This window comes from Dicentrarchus labrax, unplaced genomic scaffold, assembly GCF_905237075.1.
Source record: "Dicentrarchus labrax unplaced genomic scaffold, dlabrax2021, whole genome shotgun sequence".
NCBI classification, from domain to species: Eukaryota; Metazoa; Chordata; class Actinopteri; family Moronidae; genus Dicentrarchus; species Dicentrarchus labrax.
Genome location: NW_026136715.1, coordinates 29,290,028 through 29,307,234, shown reverse-complemented (window position 1 = coordinate 29,307,234; position 17,207 = coordinate 29,290,028). Strand labels below are relative to the sequence as shown.

Sequence of the window (17,207 nt, the reverse complement as noted above, 5' to 3'; positions counted from 1 at the left end):
AGCAATGGAAGAAGGTTGTGCGGTCTAATGAATCCAGATTTACCCTGTTCCAGAGTGATGGGCACATCAGGGAAAGAAGAGAGTGGGATGAAGTGATGTACCCATCATGCCTAGTGCCTGCCAATAAAAGCGACTCCGATTCTGATACTGATTAGTTTAAAATTACTTTTGAGTGAACACTTACCGACTCTTTGAAAGGGTTCTGAGCCGAAACATTGTTGATGCAAACACCAAAAGAAAAGGGTTTCTCTGGGTTGGAGAAGTCATCCTCAAATCGGAGATGCACATCTTGGATCTTCAGCTACACATAAGCAAATCAAAGTTCAATCTGTTACGCAGATTCAAAAAATAACAACTACCTGATCACTTTCGGCACAGCAACCACAGTGTCAGGACAGACGCCTGGAAATTGACTGTTCTGATATTAATTCTGTCCTGGTATTTATTTATGTTTTAGGTAGGCTTCATTAGTGTTTGTGTGGATTAAACCTTGTTTAGGATGTAATTTGTGGGGCTGTTGAACTGCATTATACAAAGAGGTGTTTCTGTTACCTTCATTGAGATAAATGGGATGGGCAATTTACTAACTCACTATATAAAATGCAGGCAGGTACTGTTTAAACTGATACATAGAACCCATTGTTGTGCATAATATAGTCCTGGCTCTAGTGTCTAATGTTGGATGGCTTACCTCGATGTTTTCCACAATCCTGGTGACCACTGAGGCAGTGACAGAGTACCAGTAAGACTCTCCTCTCTGTTCACACTCACTCTGGAAGAGCCAAACACATTCTATCATATATTACGTTACAGTAATCACATTAAATTTGTCTGTAATGCAGTAATGTAATGCATGTTCCTAATTTAGTAATCATTACAGTTACTAATCAAATAATTGTGTCATTATCTGTGTTACGTAAGTAATTAAATAATTGGAATAATGGGCAGATGGAAAAAACATGTATTTTCATGCACATTTGGGAAACAATGCTGGTGGATACAGCTTCCTTCAACTCTGACACTGAAGTTGTTTCCCTTCAACATCCAGGAAATTCAACACAGTGATGTGTCTAGTGCACCTGTGGAGAGTCTCTTCAGCCTGGGCAGTCTTGTCTCTGAGGAAGAACAGGTTGTTCAAGAGACTCCTCATGAGATAGAACTCTGCTTTAGTAAAACAAGATTGTACTTTTGTACAGTAAATGTACCTAGTTCCACTCAACCACTAGTAATTCAAAATTTTGACACAAAGATTTACATTTTTACTACAAACATTTGTCACTCACTTACCAAACTACAGCTTTCTAATAGACTAGTGCAGCTTATTTATCACTTGTATTTTACTTAAGCATTTCCACTTTAGGCTACTTTATACTTCCACTCCATTTTGGAAGCAAATATTGTACTTCTTACTGCACTACATTTATTTGATATCTTTAGTTACTTTGCAGACTCACATTATTAATACAAAATATAAATGAACTAATTAGTGATGAACAATTAAAATAATCCAGTCCAACAGATATGTCCTGGCCTACAAATCTCGTTCTTGAAGAAAACACGTTTGTTTGGTACGGACCCCAACAAATGTCAAATCACCATGATTTAGTTTTTTCAGTGAAAATCAAAACTGTAATGCAAAAGTCATCATTCCCTATTATTGTGCATCAAATCTTAATTGTAAATCCTGTCAAAACAATCGCAATATTAATGTTTGCAGCCCCAAAAATAATATTTTGATGGCAATACTTTTGCTACTTTTAAAACTAAAATTTTTTTAAGTAATTAGGGACCGAGCCAGCGACAGGTAAGGTCCCTATTGTTTTTGCTTGATTTCTTCTTCTTCTTACTATTATTATTTTTAGCCCCCTTTGACTGCATTTTTGCCCCCCTGAACATATATGAAAACTCAATTTTATTTGGCAAAGTTGTCAGGCCTGGTGAAAATGGGGATATTCTATGGGTCACTTTCGAGTTGGCCACTAGGTGGCGCTAGTATCATGAAAAATGCGTTTATGCTAATAACCTCTGCATAGTTTGTCACACATTAAAAAACCTTGTATCCACGCGTTCGGTGAATGGAGCTCAATCTCCCCATATAGGCCACGCCCACTTCCGCCTATAATTTTTCTCCGCTAGAGCGCGAAACGTCCATAAACTACTTTTCCGTGTTCCCCCCATGCGCTTTGTCCGATTTGCACAAAATTTCACGTAGCATGTGAGGACCCCTAATTCAAAGAATTTTGATATTTCAAAAAAACAGCACGTTATAAAATTAGCACTTCCTGTGGATTTTTCGTCAAAAAAGGAAGTGGACCATTTCTCCACATTGGTATGTCGAATTGACACCAAACTTGGGTGCATAGTTCCAGATGTCTTCCTTAAGCATCGTGCACAATTTCAGGCCACAATTTCAGCCTCTTGGACCCATACCCGAAACCCCACAGGAAGTCGGCCATTTTGATTTAAAGTTTCACTTTCTGCAAACTTTTCGCCTTGTATTTGAACAAACTCCTCCTAGGGAATTTATCGGATCTACTTCAAAATTGGTCAGTACAGTCAAAAAATGGTGCTGATTAAAAGTTGTGCTATTTGTGCATGTACGTTGAACGGCGTGTCCGTGGCGTGCCCTCAAGGTTGGCCATGGTGAATTCCGTGTGCATTTTCGGTGATTTTTCGCGTTGTATTTGAACGAACTCCTCCTAGGGAATTTATCGGATCTGCTTCAAAATTGGTCAGTACAGTCAAAAATTGTGCTGATTAAAAGTTGGGCTATTTGTGACAGCACAAAGGGCGTGTCCGTGGCATACCCTCAAAGTTGGCCAGGTTTAATCAAATGTCAAACTGTGATTCCATTTCCGACATTTAAGGGCTTCTGTTTTAACTAACTCCTCCTACAGATTTTATCAGATTGACTTCAAATTCGATCACTGCAATCTACACACATTGGTTATCAAAAGTTGTGCTATTTGTGACTGTACGTTCAACCACGTGCCCGTGACGACATGTCGAATTCCACCGATTGGCCATCAAACAGATATTACTCATATCTTCAGTGTACAGTCCCACCCTGAACATGTCCTCATAACTTCAGCGTATATGATCCAATCTCAATGAAACTCCACGTGTTTGATAACAGTCCCACCCTGAACACGTCTACATGACAATATTCAGACATAGTGATCGCGCCACCTACTGGCAACAGGAAGTAAGTGCTGCGTGTCGATTTTGAGCTGATTTACATGAAATTTTCATGTTGTGTTCATGTCACGGCCGCAGCACGCCCCGAGTCACGTGGAGTGCGAGGTCCCGCCCAACGCTGCTTGCAGCTTTAAGTATCTTTAATGCTGCACTTCATCTTAAAAAATGTATTACTCAGGTCTTACTTGTGACGTGTAACTAATCAGACAGGGCTGTGGGAGGGACATTGAGACTACAGTGGTGACTACAGACCAAGAGGTGGCTGCATAGAGCCTGTATATTAAAACACATTTATTTCATCTGCAATTGGATTGAAAAAAAATAAAAATACCATACCAATAATTGGAAAAATGCGGAACATCAGACCTGACAAACCAGACCAATAATCGATCCCTAGTAACAGGCAGTGTAATTAAAGAAGTAATTGAGTAATGCATTACTTGTTTCAGTAACAACCCCAACACTGATGCACACACATGCACACACTGTCAACAACAACAAAGAACTGTAATGATAAAAGTGCAAGTTAATAGAGAAGAATATTTTAGACACAATAAAATACATGAAAAGGGCAACAAACACAGAGTAGGTTAAGTAAGATAAAGCAGTCCGTTTTGGATTTTTTTTGGGATCTGATCATTTCTGACACTAAAAGAATCAATCTGATACAATGCTCCCATTGCCTCAAATTTTAAATCATTGTGAGAACACCAGAAAATAATTCAGATACATAACCTCAATTGTGTTGGTAATATAAAGTAATATGCATCAGAAAAAATGTTACACATCATTACAACAAATGTTGTGCTATGTTTTGATCCTTAACATCAGTGGGACAAACAAAAAGGACGTACTAATTTGTAGTGTTGATGCACCTACTTTGAATTTGTCTTCGAGGGCCTTGAGGAGGCGCCGTTTGCGCTCTCTCTCCTCTTCTCTCTCCTTCTCTGCATCATATTCCTGCAGCTGGGCAGGGCCGATGATTAGATTGAGCTGGGACATAGAGATGACCCATGGGTCACTGTGAGGCCTGTAGAAAGGGATCTGGAGGGTAATCTTTCCAATGAAGCCTGGTGAGAGACAACATTACTCATATTTAGATATAATATAACAGAACTCACTCAAGTGGGCGATCCGATAGGGCTTTAAATGGTAAATGGACTGTATTTATATAGCGCCTTTCTCCCGACCACTCAAAGTGCTTTTCTCCTACATGCCACATGCACCAATCACAGTTAGATATGTTATAAAAGGATTGGTAAAGTTCTGGTAAGTGAGTCACTGTGATCCACCTTCTTCCAGAAAATTAAACAACAACTAATCACATTAAAGCACACAGCTCCTGCACAGAAACTTGGTACGATGATTGCCCTTGGCTCCCTGAGGCTCGCTAAAACGTGTCAACGATCCGCAACTAGCTGGCGCTCTGGTGGCAGAGTAAATCACTGTGCGGAGACTGTAATAGTTATGAATATGAAATTGACAGAGCATGTGTAGACTGGTGCCTGTCGCTCACATACCCAAAATCGTGTTTGTCGTGTTTGTAGCGCCCCCTACAGTATTTCAAAAAAGCAGCCCCAGCGCCACGTTTCAGCGATATTTATGAAACTCGATAGGCACGTGTAACATGCCGAGACGTACAGAAAAGCCCCTTGGACCCATGCCCCAATACCCACAGGAAGTCGGCCATTTTGATTTCCGGCGAATTTTTCACCTTGTATTTGAACCAAAAATCTACTTCAAAATTGGTCGGTACAGTTAAAAAATAGTGCTGATTAAATATTGTGCTATTTGTGACTGTACGTTGAAGGGTGTGTCTGTGGCGTGCCGTCAAAGTTGGCCATTTTGAATTCTGTGGTCATTTTCAGTGAATTTCTCGCACGTGTGATTAAAACGAAACTTGGTACGATGATTTACCATCAACAATCTGCCACTAGGTGGCGCTCTGGTGGCAGGTTAAATAACTGTGCAAAGCTGAAACGGAATGTCAAAACTGTGATGCCCTTTCCGGCATTTCAAGGCTTCTATTTTAACTAAATCCTCCTACAGATTTTATCGGATTGACTTCAAATGCGATCACTGCAATCTAGAGACGTTGGTGATCAAAAGTTAATCAAATATTTACTGTGAGTCAAACAGCGTGTCCGTGGCATGGCGGCGAATTACCATGGTACGCAGTGAATAGTCGCACTATGAACGCATAAGTCTTTTGCGCGGTGTCTGAAACGTGTGACAACGTAGAGCGGTCTCCCTTAGCTTTTGGCGAGGGCTTGGGAGGGGGGTGATGTGGCACGACGTAGGTCGATGGCGAGGTCCCACCCAATGCTGCTTGCAGCTTTAATTAGTACTATAACTGTTAAATTTATTGTAGTTGAGTTAGGTTTTTTTTATGTGAATGAATACATATTGAAATATGTAAGTATACTTTAAACTGTTAACATTTAATATATATTGTTCAATTTGCATTTCAGATTAGCCTTAGCAATAAAGGAAGTTATTCTTTAATGCCGTTGGCCATCATTTTGTGCTTCTTTTTTTTAAAAAGTATGGGTTCAGGCTCTGTTTATGCATCGCTACCATTTTTTAAATCTTAGAAATGGTATCAGAAAACACAAACAATATCCAACCCTGTTCAGAATACAAACACAACAGTTACTCATGTAGACCTAGTCACAATAAACATACATACATGGACTAAATTGTTGGTACCCTTCGTAGCTTTGTGGCTTGTCAATATGCATTTTGGCAAATTCCAGTCTTGCTTTTTTATGATTTTTTATGATAACAGCGGTGTCCTCCTCGGTCGTCTTTCATTCAATCCACTTTGGCTCAAAAAGCGACAGATGGTGCGATCTGAAACTGATCTACCTTGACCTTGGAGTTCATCTTCTGCATATTTTTATTTTATCTGTGTATGTTTTATAAGCACAAAATATAATTTTTATTCAGTTAGCTAAAATGTTTTTTGTCACACATAGTTTTAGTTTTTAGCTTAGTTTTAATTAACTATAACAACCTTGGTTCACACTTACCCATACATTAAAGGTCTATTCCACTGTTGTAATAATAGCTGTGTGAGCTCATCAGTCAGTGTGTCTCACCTGCTTTGACTTCAAATGGCAGGCTGAACTCTCGGAGGGCATCTTTCCTCAGAGGGAGGTTTTCCAACTCCACTGCACCTGAGGAAGAACAGGAAACAGACACATTGTCTGTACCAAACTTGGGCTGCCTCCCTTTCACCTCACAGTGTTGATGATTTCAGTTCAAGCTATTGAAAGAGGTTATAGCCGTTTGATCAGGCAGTGTCTGAATGACTGTTCAATGTAAAGGCCCACTGGTATAAATGTCTAACACAGTTCCTACAATATCATACACAAGACAGAAAGTGGTTTGACTCAACAATCAACTATCTTCAAGACAGCTTTTATAAAAGTTACCTACAGCCACTTTAATTTGATTAGTTTGATTAGTAGTGAACTATTAAATTAATCATAAACTACCTTGACTATCGATTAATCATAATTTTTTTTAAATGTCCAAATTCTCTGATTTCAGCTTCTCAGATGTGAATATGTTCTGCTTTATTTAGTCCTCTACGACATTAAACTGAATATCTTTGGGTCAGCTTGGGCGTTGGGAAACACCAATGAACATTTTTTTCTAACATGTCATGGACCAATAGAGAAAATTATCAACAGATTAATCAATTGTGAATATAATCGTTAGTTTCAGCCCTATCATTAGGTTCAACTAGATAAAGCTAACGCAGTCTTATACAACATTTAATAAAGTACAATAAATTCTATCTTCATGAAGGTTTTAATGTTCAGTTTTTGTTAAATTTGACTATATCATGAAAATTAACGGGTTCTATGTATCGGTTCAAAGAATACCCACCTGCACTTTATGTAGTGAGTTCTTAAATTGTCCATCCCATTTATATCAATAAGGGGTAGGCTAAATAACATAAATGCCTCTTTCCATGATGAAGGTAGGATTTATTGCAGAGCCGTTGTATTAGACTGCATAAGTTTGATTTAGGTGGACATATTTAAGTGGAAAGTTAAGAAAAAATAGATGCAGGTGTAATTACCTTTAAGAAGGGCGATGGAGAGTTGATCTGTGTTCAGGTTGCTGACATATTTTCCCAGGTATGTGTTTAGCACCCAGGCAACAAGGCCCTCCAACATCCTGGTGGGTCAGGGACGATGAGAGCTACTCTGAGGTGTGGGAGGAAACTGTGACAGTGAAATCACGACCCTCTCAGCAGGAGCCTTCACAGGGGAGGCGTTCAATGTCTAATAAACACAGGACGCACATTTTATTCATCTAGTGAGAGAGTAGTTGCATAAGGAAGTACATTTCCAAGTAGATCAAAACTTCATATGGCAAAAACATCCTGTTCCCCTGTTTGGGACAGATATTATCATTAGTTCATCGAATAAGTTTGAAGAACCGCTAGTCTGTTGATAAATTCAGCAAACAATAAAACCTCAGGTTTACACATCTCATTGTTGCCTTTACATGATATTGGCACTGGGAATATTTCCATTCCCAATACTGACTGAAGACTCCTAAAACGACTCCAACCTAGTTCTAAGAAAGATGTCTCAGGTTTACCGGTCTGATAAGATATTTTATAACTGTCTATCTCAGGGGTCTGATTTTGGCGACCATTTCTAGTCCCTCCAGCCCATTCCCCTACCTCCAACTTGTGATATGATGTCAAATATATAATATGTATAATAATAGATAATCCAGCCCATAATCTTATTCTTCCCTAGTTGTTTGATATCAATTTAAATGACCCCTTCATATACAATTAAAATAAAAATACAATTCTGTTTTTAAAAATGTGTTTCGTTTAGCAAAAAAAATAATGACAAAGGTCAAAGGTGCCCACAAAGCAGTGCAAACAGTTGTTAAGTAGAGAGAAGGTTTTTGGCTGCGACCCCAAACAACAACCTAGAGGTCAAGGGGCGCTGGCGAAGCAATCTCCAATGCTGTTATTTTTATAAAAGTTCCCTACTGCAGGTATTAGCAACAGACAGCAGACTGAAGCTGTCTCAGCTCTTTGTCCAGTGACAGCTAACATTATAGTTAGTTACAGAATTAAAGAGTGAGTGACAGCCGATGGCTTACCCAAGGCCTGCTTCACTTATCTGACGCTGGCAGAGTGACAGTAACTATAAGATACTTACGTTAACTAAACTTAGCAGTTAGCAAAGCGGCGTCATAACATGACCGGACTACAGCTACCATGAACTCATCAGTCACGTTATAACCTTATACCAACAGCAGTGTTACTAACTCACAGCCAAAGACGACAGTTGAACCTCCTCATCGATTTATCGATCCAGCTTCCATGTCGATGCCAGCTTAATGCCACTGTCAGTAGGCGGTCATGTCTTGTCAAAAACCACTAAGCCACAGCAGAGGCAGTTAGCGTAACGTTACGTACATAAAGCGCACACCGTGGACTGTCAGCCGATGGACCCACATGAACTAACAGACATTAGCTAAACTAGGACAAAGAGAAAATGACAACAGACTTGTTGGAAAGCGTCCACCATCAGCAGACAGCACAAAACTCAGCGTGTTTATAGTGACGGACAGTGCAAGGTTGTAGTCCAACTTAGCTAGCCACTTAGCCTAAACTAGCATGCGAAGGTTGAGTGCCCACAGCCAAAAACAGACAGCTGGCGGTAAATCGGACTCAAACGTAACACACGTTTTAATAGAAAACACAGCTAATCCTCCCACAATAATGGGCCGATTGTCGTATTTCAATACTTCAGCGCTGTGTATCCCCGCATCGTAAATAAACACTTCCTAATAGCGCTGAACTTTCAACACATACTTCCGGTCACGTGACGAAAACACGCCGTCCCTCTTGTGTTGCGTTCACGTCAAAACAGGCATTTTCTTCGACTTCTTCGGGTTTTAATGGCGGTTGACAAACCAGCTTGTAGGTGCATTACTACCACCTGCTTGACTGGAGTGTGGAGCAGGAGATTGGCAGGGAAAAAACAAAACAATAAAAACAACAACTAAGGGGAAAAAAGCAAATGTTTCTACTATTCCTGTTATTTTTATAATTCAATTCAATTCAATTCAATTTTATTTGTATAGCGCCAATTCATAACAGAAGTTATCTCAGGACACTTTTCAAATAGAGCAGGTCTAGACCGAACTCTTTAACATTAATTACAGAGACCCAACAGTACCACCATGAGCAAGCACTTGGCGACAAGGGCAAGGAAAAACTGCCTGTTAAAAGGCAGAAACCTAGGACAGATCCTCCGGCTCTAGGTGGGTGGTCGTCTGTCTCGACCAGTTGGGGTGAGAGAGAGAGAGAGAGAGAGAGAGAGAGAGAGAGCGACAGACAGACAGACAGGTGCACAGCAACAACAGTATTGGCAATGGCAGTCAAGCAGGACCATGGCAGGAGGCTCCACCAGGATCCATGAGAACCTGCGAGACGAGAAAGCACAAGAACTCCGGGGAAGAAGTGGAGTTAGTAACATGCATTAAAGGGACATGAATGAGTGCAGAAAGAGAGAGGAAGAGAGTAGCTCAGTGCACCATGGGAAATCCCCCGATAGTCTAGGCCTATAGCAGCATAACTAAGGGATGGTTCAGGACTCACCTGATCCAGCCCTAACTATAAGCTTTATCAAAGAGGAATGTCTTAAGCCTACTCTTGAATGTGGTGAGGGTGTCTGCCTCCCGAACCACAACTGGAAGCCGGTTCCACAGGAGAGGAGCTTGGTAACTGAAGGCTCTGGCTCCTGTTCTACTTTTAGAAGTTAAGTAGCATAAAATTAACCATTTATGTACTTTCCATGATTTCTGTCTAAGTATATTTTCTTATGTAATATTGTGTCCCTCATCAAATGCTGATATTAATTCCCTCCTTTCTTGGTTATATTTGCTGCAGTCTATTAATACATGTTTGACAGTTTCCAGTTTGTTAGAATGAGTGCAGTCCACTTGGGTGTTTGCCTATGATATGGAGTGTTTCATTTAATCCTGTGTGTCCTATTCTCAGATGGGTGATGACTATCTCTTCCTTTGGGCTCCTGCTCTGTAATCCACCAATGTCTACATGGGTTTGTATATTGTAGTTTTGCGTACATGATTCTTTATGATTGTTTTAACTTCTGTTTTACTTAGTGGTACTTGTATGTCAATTTGCAGTTGTTTTATTGATTGTTTTGCCAACATAGCCACCTTCTCATTTCCTACATGAGCACGAACCTAAAAGAGGAGACACCTAATCCCCTATTATGTTCATATAGTTTGTGATGTATCTCATAAAGTATATCCTGCTTGCATGATGATTGTCCTGATTTAGTGCTTGAAAGTGCTGATAAGCTATCCAAAGAAATAACTATATTAGATTGATTTTCTTCCACCCATTTTAATGCCCTATTCCTAGCATTCCAATTAATTCGGCTGTCTATACTGGCAAATGCTCTTCTACTCTATCCTATGTTACAATGTGACTACAGAACAGACTAACTTTTTTCATTCAAACACCCCATTATATATTGTATAGGAGCTCCTCCTTTACCAAATCACCACCTTCTGGTTTGACAACATAGACACTTTTGACAAATCACAACCAATATTTAATATTTTTGAGTAGCAATGACGTCTATGCCCCAAACTGGATCAAATCTTATTTATGTTTTCATATGGCTGAACACTACTTTCCACAAACCTGGTATTGCTAGGTGTCCTTCCCAGCTGAAAAGTAAATGTGCTAAGTGTACTAAAATGTAGCATACTTTTGTGTACTTGAAGCCACACTAATCATCATTATACTTCAAGTGTGTTCATGATTAGTTAACTTGAAGCATGCTATTTTGGAACAAACCAATTTTGTACTAAATATATTTTAATTGTAATTAAAAAAGCTCAACTTGAAGTGTATTTAGTGTACTTTTATGTGCTAAAGTGGAACAACTTAAAGTATATTTTGTATACTTTAAGCACATGGCTTTATATGTACTAATATATGCTTAATTAGTCAAATTAAAGTGTACTTTGTATTATAAGTACATTAAAAATTATTTGTTAGTGTCTTAAAAATATATAAGCTTTATACTTTTAATATATTCTTACTGTGCTAATAATATACTTAATTATACTTTTGGCTTATTCCAATTACTAAAAAAGCATACTTTGCAGTTAATAGTCAATATACTTTATCATTACTTTGCTATATTACTTTCTACCTTGCACATACTTGCAAATGTATTACTAGGATACTAAAGGCTGAAAGACTTGTGGGACTACTTCCAGGTGAAAAAATATACTTTAATGTATTTGTACCATATCCCAATTAGAATAGTACATTGTAAATACAAAAAACTTGTACTATCTCTTAACATTTATACAACAAATGTATGAACATTTACATTATGGCTTTTAAACATTTTCAAATATTGGTACTTTAATACACCTTGTAGAAATAGGTCCATTTCAGGCAGCAGACCAAACATTACAATAAATTTTACAGAACACTGAGAAATAGTGAACAATGAAAAACAACATTCCTTATTATTGCACGCCTAACCCCTCCCACCATACAGAAACACACACCACACATTATGTTCCCTTGTTTTGGCTGAACTGCTCATTGTTACACTTTCGTCTGATGGCCGCGCGCACATCAGAGACACTTGTCTGTGGAAACTCCAGAAGAACAGCGTCTGTTGACCGAATAGACAAGAGATAATGTAAGTCACGCAGCATATTCATAGTATTTTGAATACTATGAATACTCCAGAAAGGAGGTTCAACAAACTCGAAGCCTAACCCTGAACTCTGAGTTGACTTAACCTGTGAAGTGAAACTATTACTTCTACTATGAATATAGGCTATAAAAACAGTCTCATGATTGCTCCTCACTCTGGTTTTATTCATATTCTGCATATTAAACAAGGTAAAAGTTTATTCAGTGGATATTTCAGCTTGTAGCAGCTTTTACCACCAATAGATACCTACTGATTAACACACATCCTGTCTCCTAACATCCTGCTGAGTAAATGAACTTGTGGAAGAAGGCAGAGGTGGTGGTCACCTCCACTTCCACCACGTCTGACAGAGGCAGGGGAGCTGGTCCTGAGTCAGGTTGCTGGGTGACCAGAGGCTGAGGGCGTCACTCATCCCCAGGACCCAGGAGGCAGACACACACTTTTATCTACAGATAGTACTAGAAGAAAATATTATCCTAAATGCGGCAGCAAATTAGAAACATGTACTTTGAAATTGCGTTGTTGGAGGCAATGCAGGCTGATGGTTAGCCTACTTTTGTAGCTCTCTGTGGGGGAAAAAAAAGAAAGCCCAATAAAATGTGAATGATTCCTCTTTTTCTGACTGCTGGAAGGTGACTGATTAACCTGCAAAGTGATAAAAATGAAGAGGTCCAGATCTGAGAGCATGTCAGCGGTGACGTGTAGCCTGATATTCGATGAGCAGCCGGACTGAGAATATTGTTCAGATAAATGACGGACTGATGAGAAGTGGTACCGTTCGGCTCAGGGAATGAGAGCTCATCTAAACAAATCTAAATAATCCCCCTGTTGTAAAACTATGTGAATTATTTCTGCTTCAACATGATGCTACTGAGAAGGAAAGGACAGGCCCTGTCAGACAGCTCTGTTAGACTCAGGGTTTCTTCAAGTAAATCTGCCAGCGAGTAGGTTAGGTTCCCAGAGTCAGTTACCATGGTGACTGACACAGAGTTAGAGATACCTCTCATTCAGGAAAAAAAAACCCAGGTCATGCAAGATCTATTCAGCCGCAGGAAGGCCCTCTTTGAAACTGTGACTGTGCTGCCTGCCAAGGGGTGCTGCATGGGAGAGAAAGAGAGGATAAATTGGACAGATTATCTCTCCCTACTTATGAGGAATGAACAGACATTATCCAAACATTAAAAAATGTTAATTCAATCTTTACTTGGAAACACTGCTAGTATATATAGACCACTAGGGAGTGCTATGACCAGTGGTCAGAACGCTGCAGCACGAGTACTGACGGAACTAGAAAAAGAGATCACATCTCTCCTGTACTAGCTACTCTGCATTGGCTCCCTATAAAATGTAGAATTGAATTTAAAATACTCCTCCTCACCTATAAAGCTCTTCATGGTCAGGCCCCTTCATATCTTAAAGAGCTCATAGTACCCTATTACCCCACTAGAACACTACGTTCTCTGAATGCTGGGCTACTTGTGGTTCCTATAGTCTCTAAAAGTAGAACAGGAGCCAGAGCCTTCAGTTACCAAGCTCCTCTCCTGTGGAACCAGCTTCCAGTTGTGGTTCGGGAGGCAGACACCCTCACCACTTTCAAGAGTAGGCTTAAGACATTCCTCTTTGATAAAGCTTATAGTTAGGCCTGGATCAGGTGAGTCCTGAACCATCCCTTAGTTATGCTGCTATAGGCCTAGACTATCGGGGGATTTCCCATGGTGCACTGAGCTACTCTCTTCCTCTCTCTTTCTGCACTCATTCATGTCCCTTTAATGCATGTTACTAACTCCACTTCTTCCCCGGAGTTCTTGTGCTTTCTCGTCTCGCAGGTTCTCATGGATCCTGGTGGAGCCTCCTGCCATGGTCCTGCTTGACTGCCATTGCCAATACTGTTGTTGCTGTGCACCTGTCTGTCTGTCGCTCTCTCTCTCTCTCTCTCTCTCTCTCTCTCTCTCTCTCTCTCTCTCTCTCTCTCTCACCCCAACTGGTCGAGACAGACGACCACCCACCTAGAGCCGGAGGATCTGTCCTAGGTTTCTGCCTTTTAACAGGCAGTTTTTCCTTGCCCTTGTCGCCAAGTGCTTGCTCATGGTGGTACTGTTGGGTCTCTGTAATTAATGTTAAAGAGTTCGGTCTAGACCTGCTCTATTTGAAAAGTGTCCTGAGATAACTTCTGTTATGAATTGGCGCTATACAAATAAAATTGAATTGAATTGAATTGAATTGGTGTTGAAGTTCCCACTGACAGCAAGATAATTCATATGACTGATTTGTGAAACATATAACCTATTAAATCCCATCACTTTATTGCTGACCCAATTACCAACAAGATGATGCTGCCAAAGACAAAAGGTCCATAGTGCAAATATAGAATTCTTTATGAATGAACTGTCAAGTAATGAATACATACGTTCATCCCTCAATTATAACATACCATTTCAATTTCACTGTCCACAGAATATGATGACGCTGCAGATGAAGGGGTCCCCCTAAACGAGGACATCAATGCCCGGACACACTCCACACACTCCCTCATTAATTTAATCATTTTTGGCAGGTCTAGATGAAAGTAATAATAAGTGGGAAAACATTTGGTTTGTTAGTTAGCAAAAGTAATGGTACTTAAGCTCAATACAGGACAATAAATAATGTGGAAACACCCTGAATCATTGTTTAATAAACATAATGTGTTCTGACATGTCAACCCCTCTAATTCTAATCCTAACACCCATCGTGAAGGGATGACATGATTTCATTCATTCCAAGTGCCATGCCATGACCAGTATTATTATCCGTCAGCTTCTTCAAGAGAGAATGAGAGGATTAGAATCACATTAAACTTCATTAAGGTACAATAGACATTTACAGAACCTGATGTGAGGAATCGTGGGATGAAATAGCGGCAGATATAATGTTGTGTTCATTTTGTATGTTAGAGATTGTGAATATTTTATGCTTGTTTTTCTGGATCCCAATAAACACAACAGACAAACACTACAGTTTGTCCAGCTGTCATGCTGACTGACTGATCTGTGTATGACAATCTGACTGCTGTGATCCAATCCTGTGCACACTTTGTAGGGCAATAAAGATTTATGATTGTAATTATAATAAATGCTGTTCTAAAAGGTACTATATAAATAGTTTTTTATTATTATCAGCCCTTATTTGTTATTAGTGAGAATATTTTTAGACACACACGTGTGCATGCGCATGCTTTTGACTTCTATACTTTATTTCTCAAAGGAAATACAGTATGTTTAAAGGACACTCTTCTAATCCACACTAACGTGTGGGACAAAACATTAATGAAAGGTGTTTGAAAATGATTATATTGTTGAATATATTAAATAAAAGTAAATGAAATACATTATGCTTAGTTGGCATGCACATGACCAAAAGGAGTTTATATGTGAAAACAAGATATGTGAGATTAAGTTTTCCATGCAGTTGGGTGTAAGATCTCTGACCTTTGCCTGACCTTTTCATTCAATATAATATAATTTTACCATAATAATATAATATTCAATATAAATGTACTTGCCCTTCTCTGGGCTGAGGAGAAACCCAACTCTTCATCTGAAGCATGGTCTTGAAACTTTATAAAGTGAAAAGAGAAAATAGCTGTGAAAAGCAATACAACAGAGAAAGAATTTTTGTCTGAGAGTACACAATAGCTGGGAAAGAAGTATGACTTACAATGACATGCCGTTGTGGACTTCTTATGTAGGTGGCGTCATCAGAACTTGGACTGGATGCCAGGAGTAAAAGCACACGTCTTGCTGCCTTGTTAATCCTTGCTCGCTTTCCCTGAAGAAAAACGTTTATATGGTAAAAGTAGGAAAATTATTAGTTATATCCTGAAATTTGAGTTGTACTTCAAATTACAATATTTAATTAGAAAAAAATATATAACACAGTAGTTGATGTTGGCATTAACTAAATTTGTAGTTTTTAAAAACTAAAATGGACAAACTACCTTAATAATTAACACAAAGAAACATGCAAAATAGGTGATTCACAGGACTAAAAGCTTTTGTCCAATATTCCTCAAATCAAGACCTTTTAGTGAAGTGTCTGAGGGACACCACAGTTTTTGCTGTTGTAAACTTTGTAGCCCCCTGCTCAAGAAAGAAGAGACAGGGAAGTCTTCAGGTTTTGTAACACATGGTCCCTGGCTGCCTCTTTAATCCTGGTTTGCTTTGCCTGTGTAATGGTAGATTCAGTTTCTATGTTTCAGCCACTGCAGATGCCCAACCTCCCCCTTCCTAACACAAGATGCCAGGTCCTTTTGTGTTTTGTAGATTGTGATGTCTGATCTTGGCTTTGCACCTGAATGCAAGATCCTGCAGGACACCTCATATGTAAAACACACCAGCAGGGGGTCGGCCCCGATGCCTGCAGTGGGCAGAGGGGTGGGAAAGCACTTCCTGGAGGGCCAGACCCCTACAGCAGACAAAGGGGTGTGAAAGAGGTGGTCCTCAGGTATAAATGTTTAGATCTCCCCATGTTCGGGGTCTTTCTTCATCTTTGACTGCTCGTGTGTTGATTGACCTTTTCTTTGCAAAGAAAATAAAACTGTGTCGGCCGACAGAAGTTCTCTATTTTATTCTTCACCAGCAGCAGAGAAATTTCCACAACACCTGTCAAAAATCTGTATGACGTAAAAATGTTGGCGTCCTACAGAAAGCTTTGTGTAATCAAGTTCACATTTTAGATGTTTTCTTATTTAAAGTTCCCTTAATTATCTCACCACCCCTCAGATATAGCATATTTGATGTCTCTGTGCATAAAAATGCATGCAGTAGTTGAACAAAATACTGCTACATCGAGATGTTTCAGTATTATTCATCTAATGTTGTCATATATAAAAATCAATCAGAGGGAGCAAATCAATACATTAACTTTGATAGATTAGCTACATTTTACTGCACATAATTATGCACTTTAACTTGAGTGGGTTTTTCCATGCATTATTTGTAATGGAGAATTTTAGCATTGCTTAACTGTTTTTTTGTTTTTTTTACTTAGGTAAATGATTTGAATTTTGTCAAGACCTTTTCAGAATACCTATTACCCATTACCGTGCTCCATACTTGCCTCCAAATAACAGCACCTTAGCAGGCACCGTCCTGTTTGGTTCTTTTCTTGTGGGCCATTTTATTTCAATCCAGTTCGCGTCGTCATCAAGGTCCGGCTGGGATGCCACTTGGATGAACTGGTCGCTACCAAGAATGAGCCATGTAC

At 39.4% G+C, this 17,207-nt stretch overlaps 1 protein-coding gene and 1 long non-coding RNA gene across 2 annotated transcripts in view; one reads left to right on the top strand and one right to left on the bottom strand.

The window, feature by feature from the left end:
* The window catches only part of vps13d (vacuolar protein sorting 13 homolog D), a 112,835-nt gene extending 103,767 nt beyond the window's left edge, over nucleotides 1–9,068 (bottom strand). The window contains 6 exon segments of the mRNA XM_051425983.1: nucleotides 185–301; nucleotides 692–772; nucleotides 4,078–4,268; nucleotides 6,300–6,377; nucleotides 7,292–7,496; nucleotides 8,514–9,068. Coding sequence (XP_051281943.1) covers nucleotides 185–301; nucleotides 692–772; nucleotides 4,078–4,268; nucleotides 6,300–6,377; nucleotides 7,292–7,388 — 564 coding nt within the window. The 5' untranslated portion in view covers nucleotides 7,389–7,496; nucleotides 8,514–9,068.
* A 4,271-nt stretch (nucleotides 9,069–13,339) lies between these two features.
* On the top strand, nucleotides 13,340–15,547 carry LOC127377842 (uncharacterized). Its single transcript, XR_007887768.1, has 3 exons — nucleotides 13,340–14,312; nucleotides 14,418–14,809; nucleotides 14,948–15,547. It is a non-coding gene; the product is annotated as an uncharacterized LOC127377842 (long non-coding RNA).
* The last annotated feature ends 1,660 nt before the right edge of the window (nucleotides 15,548–17,207 follow it).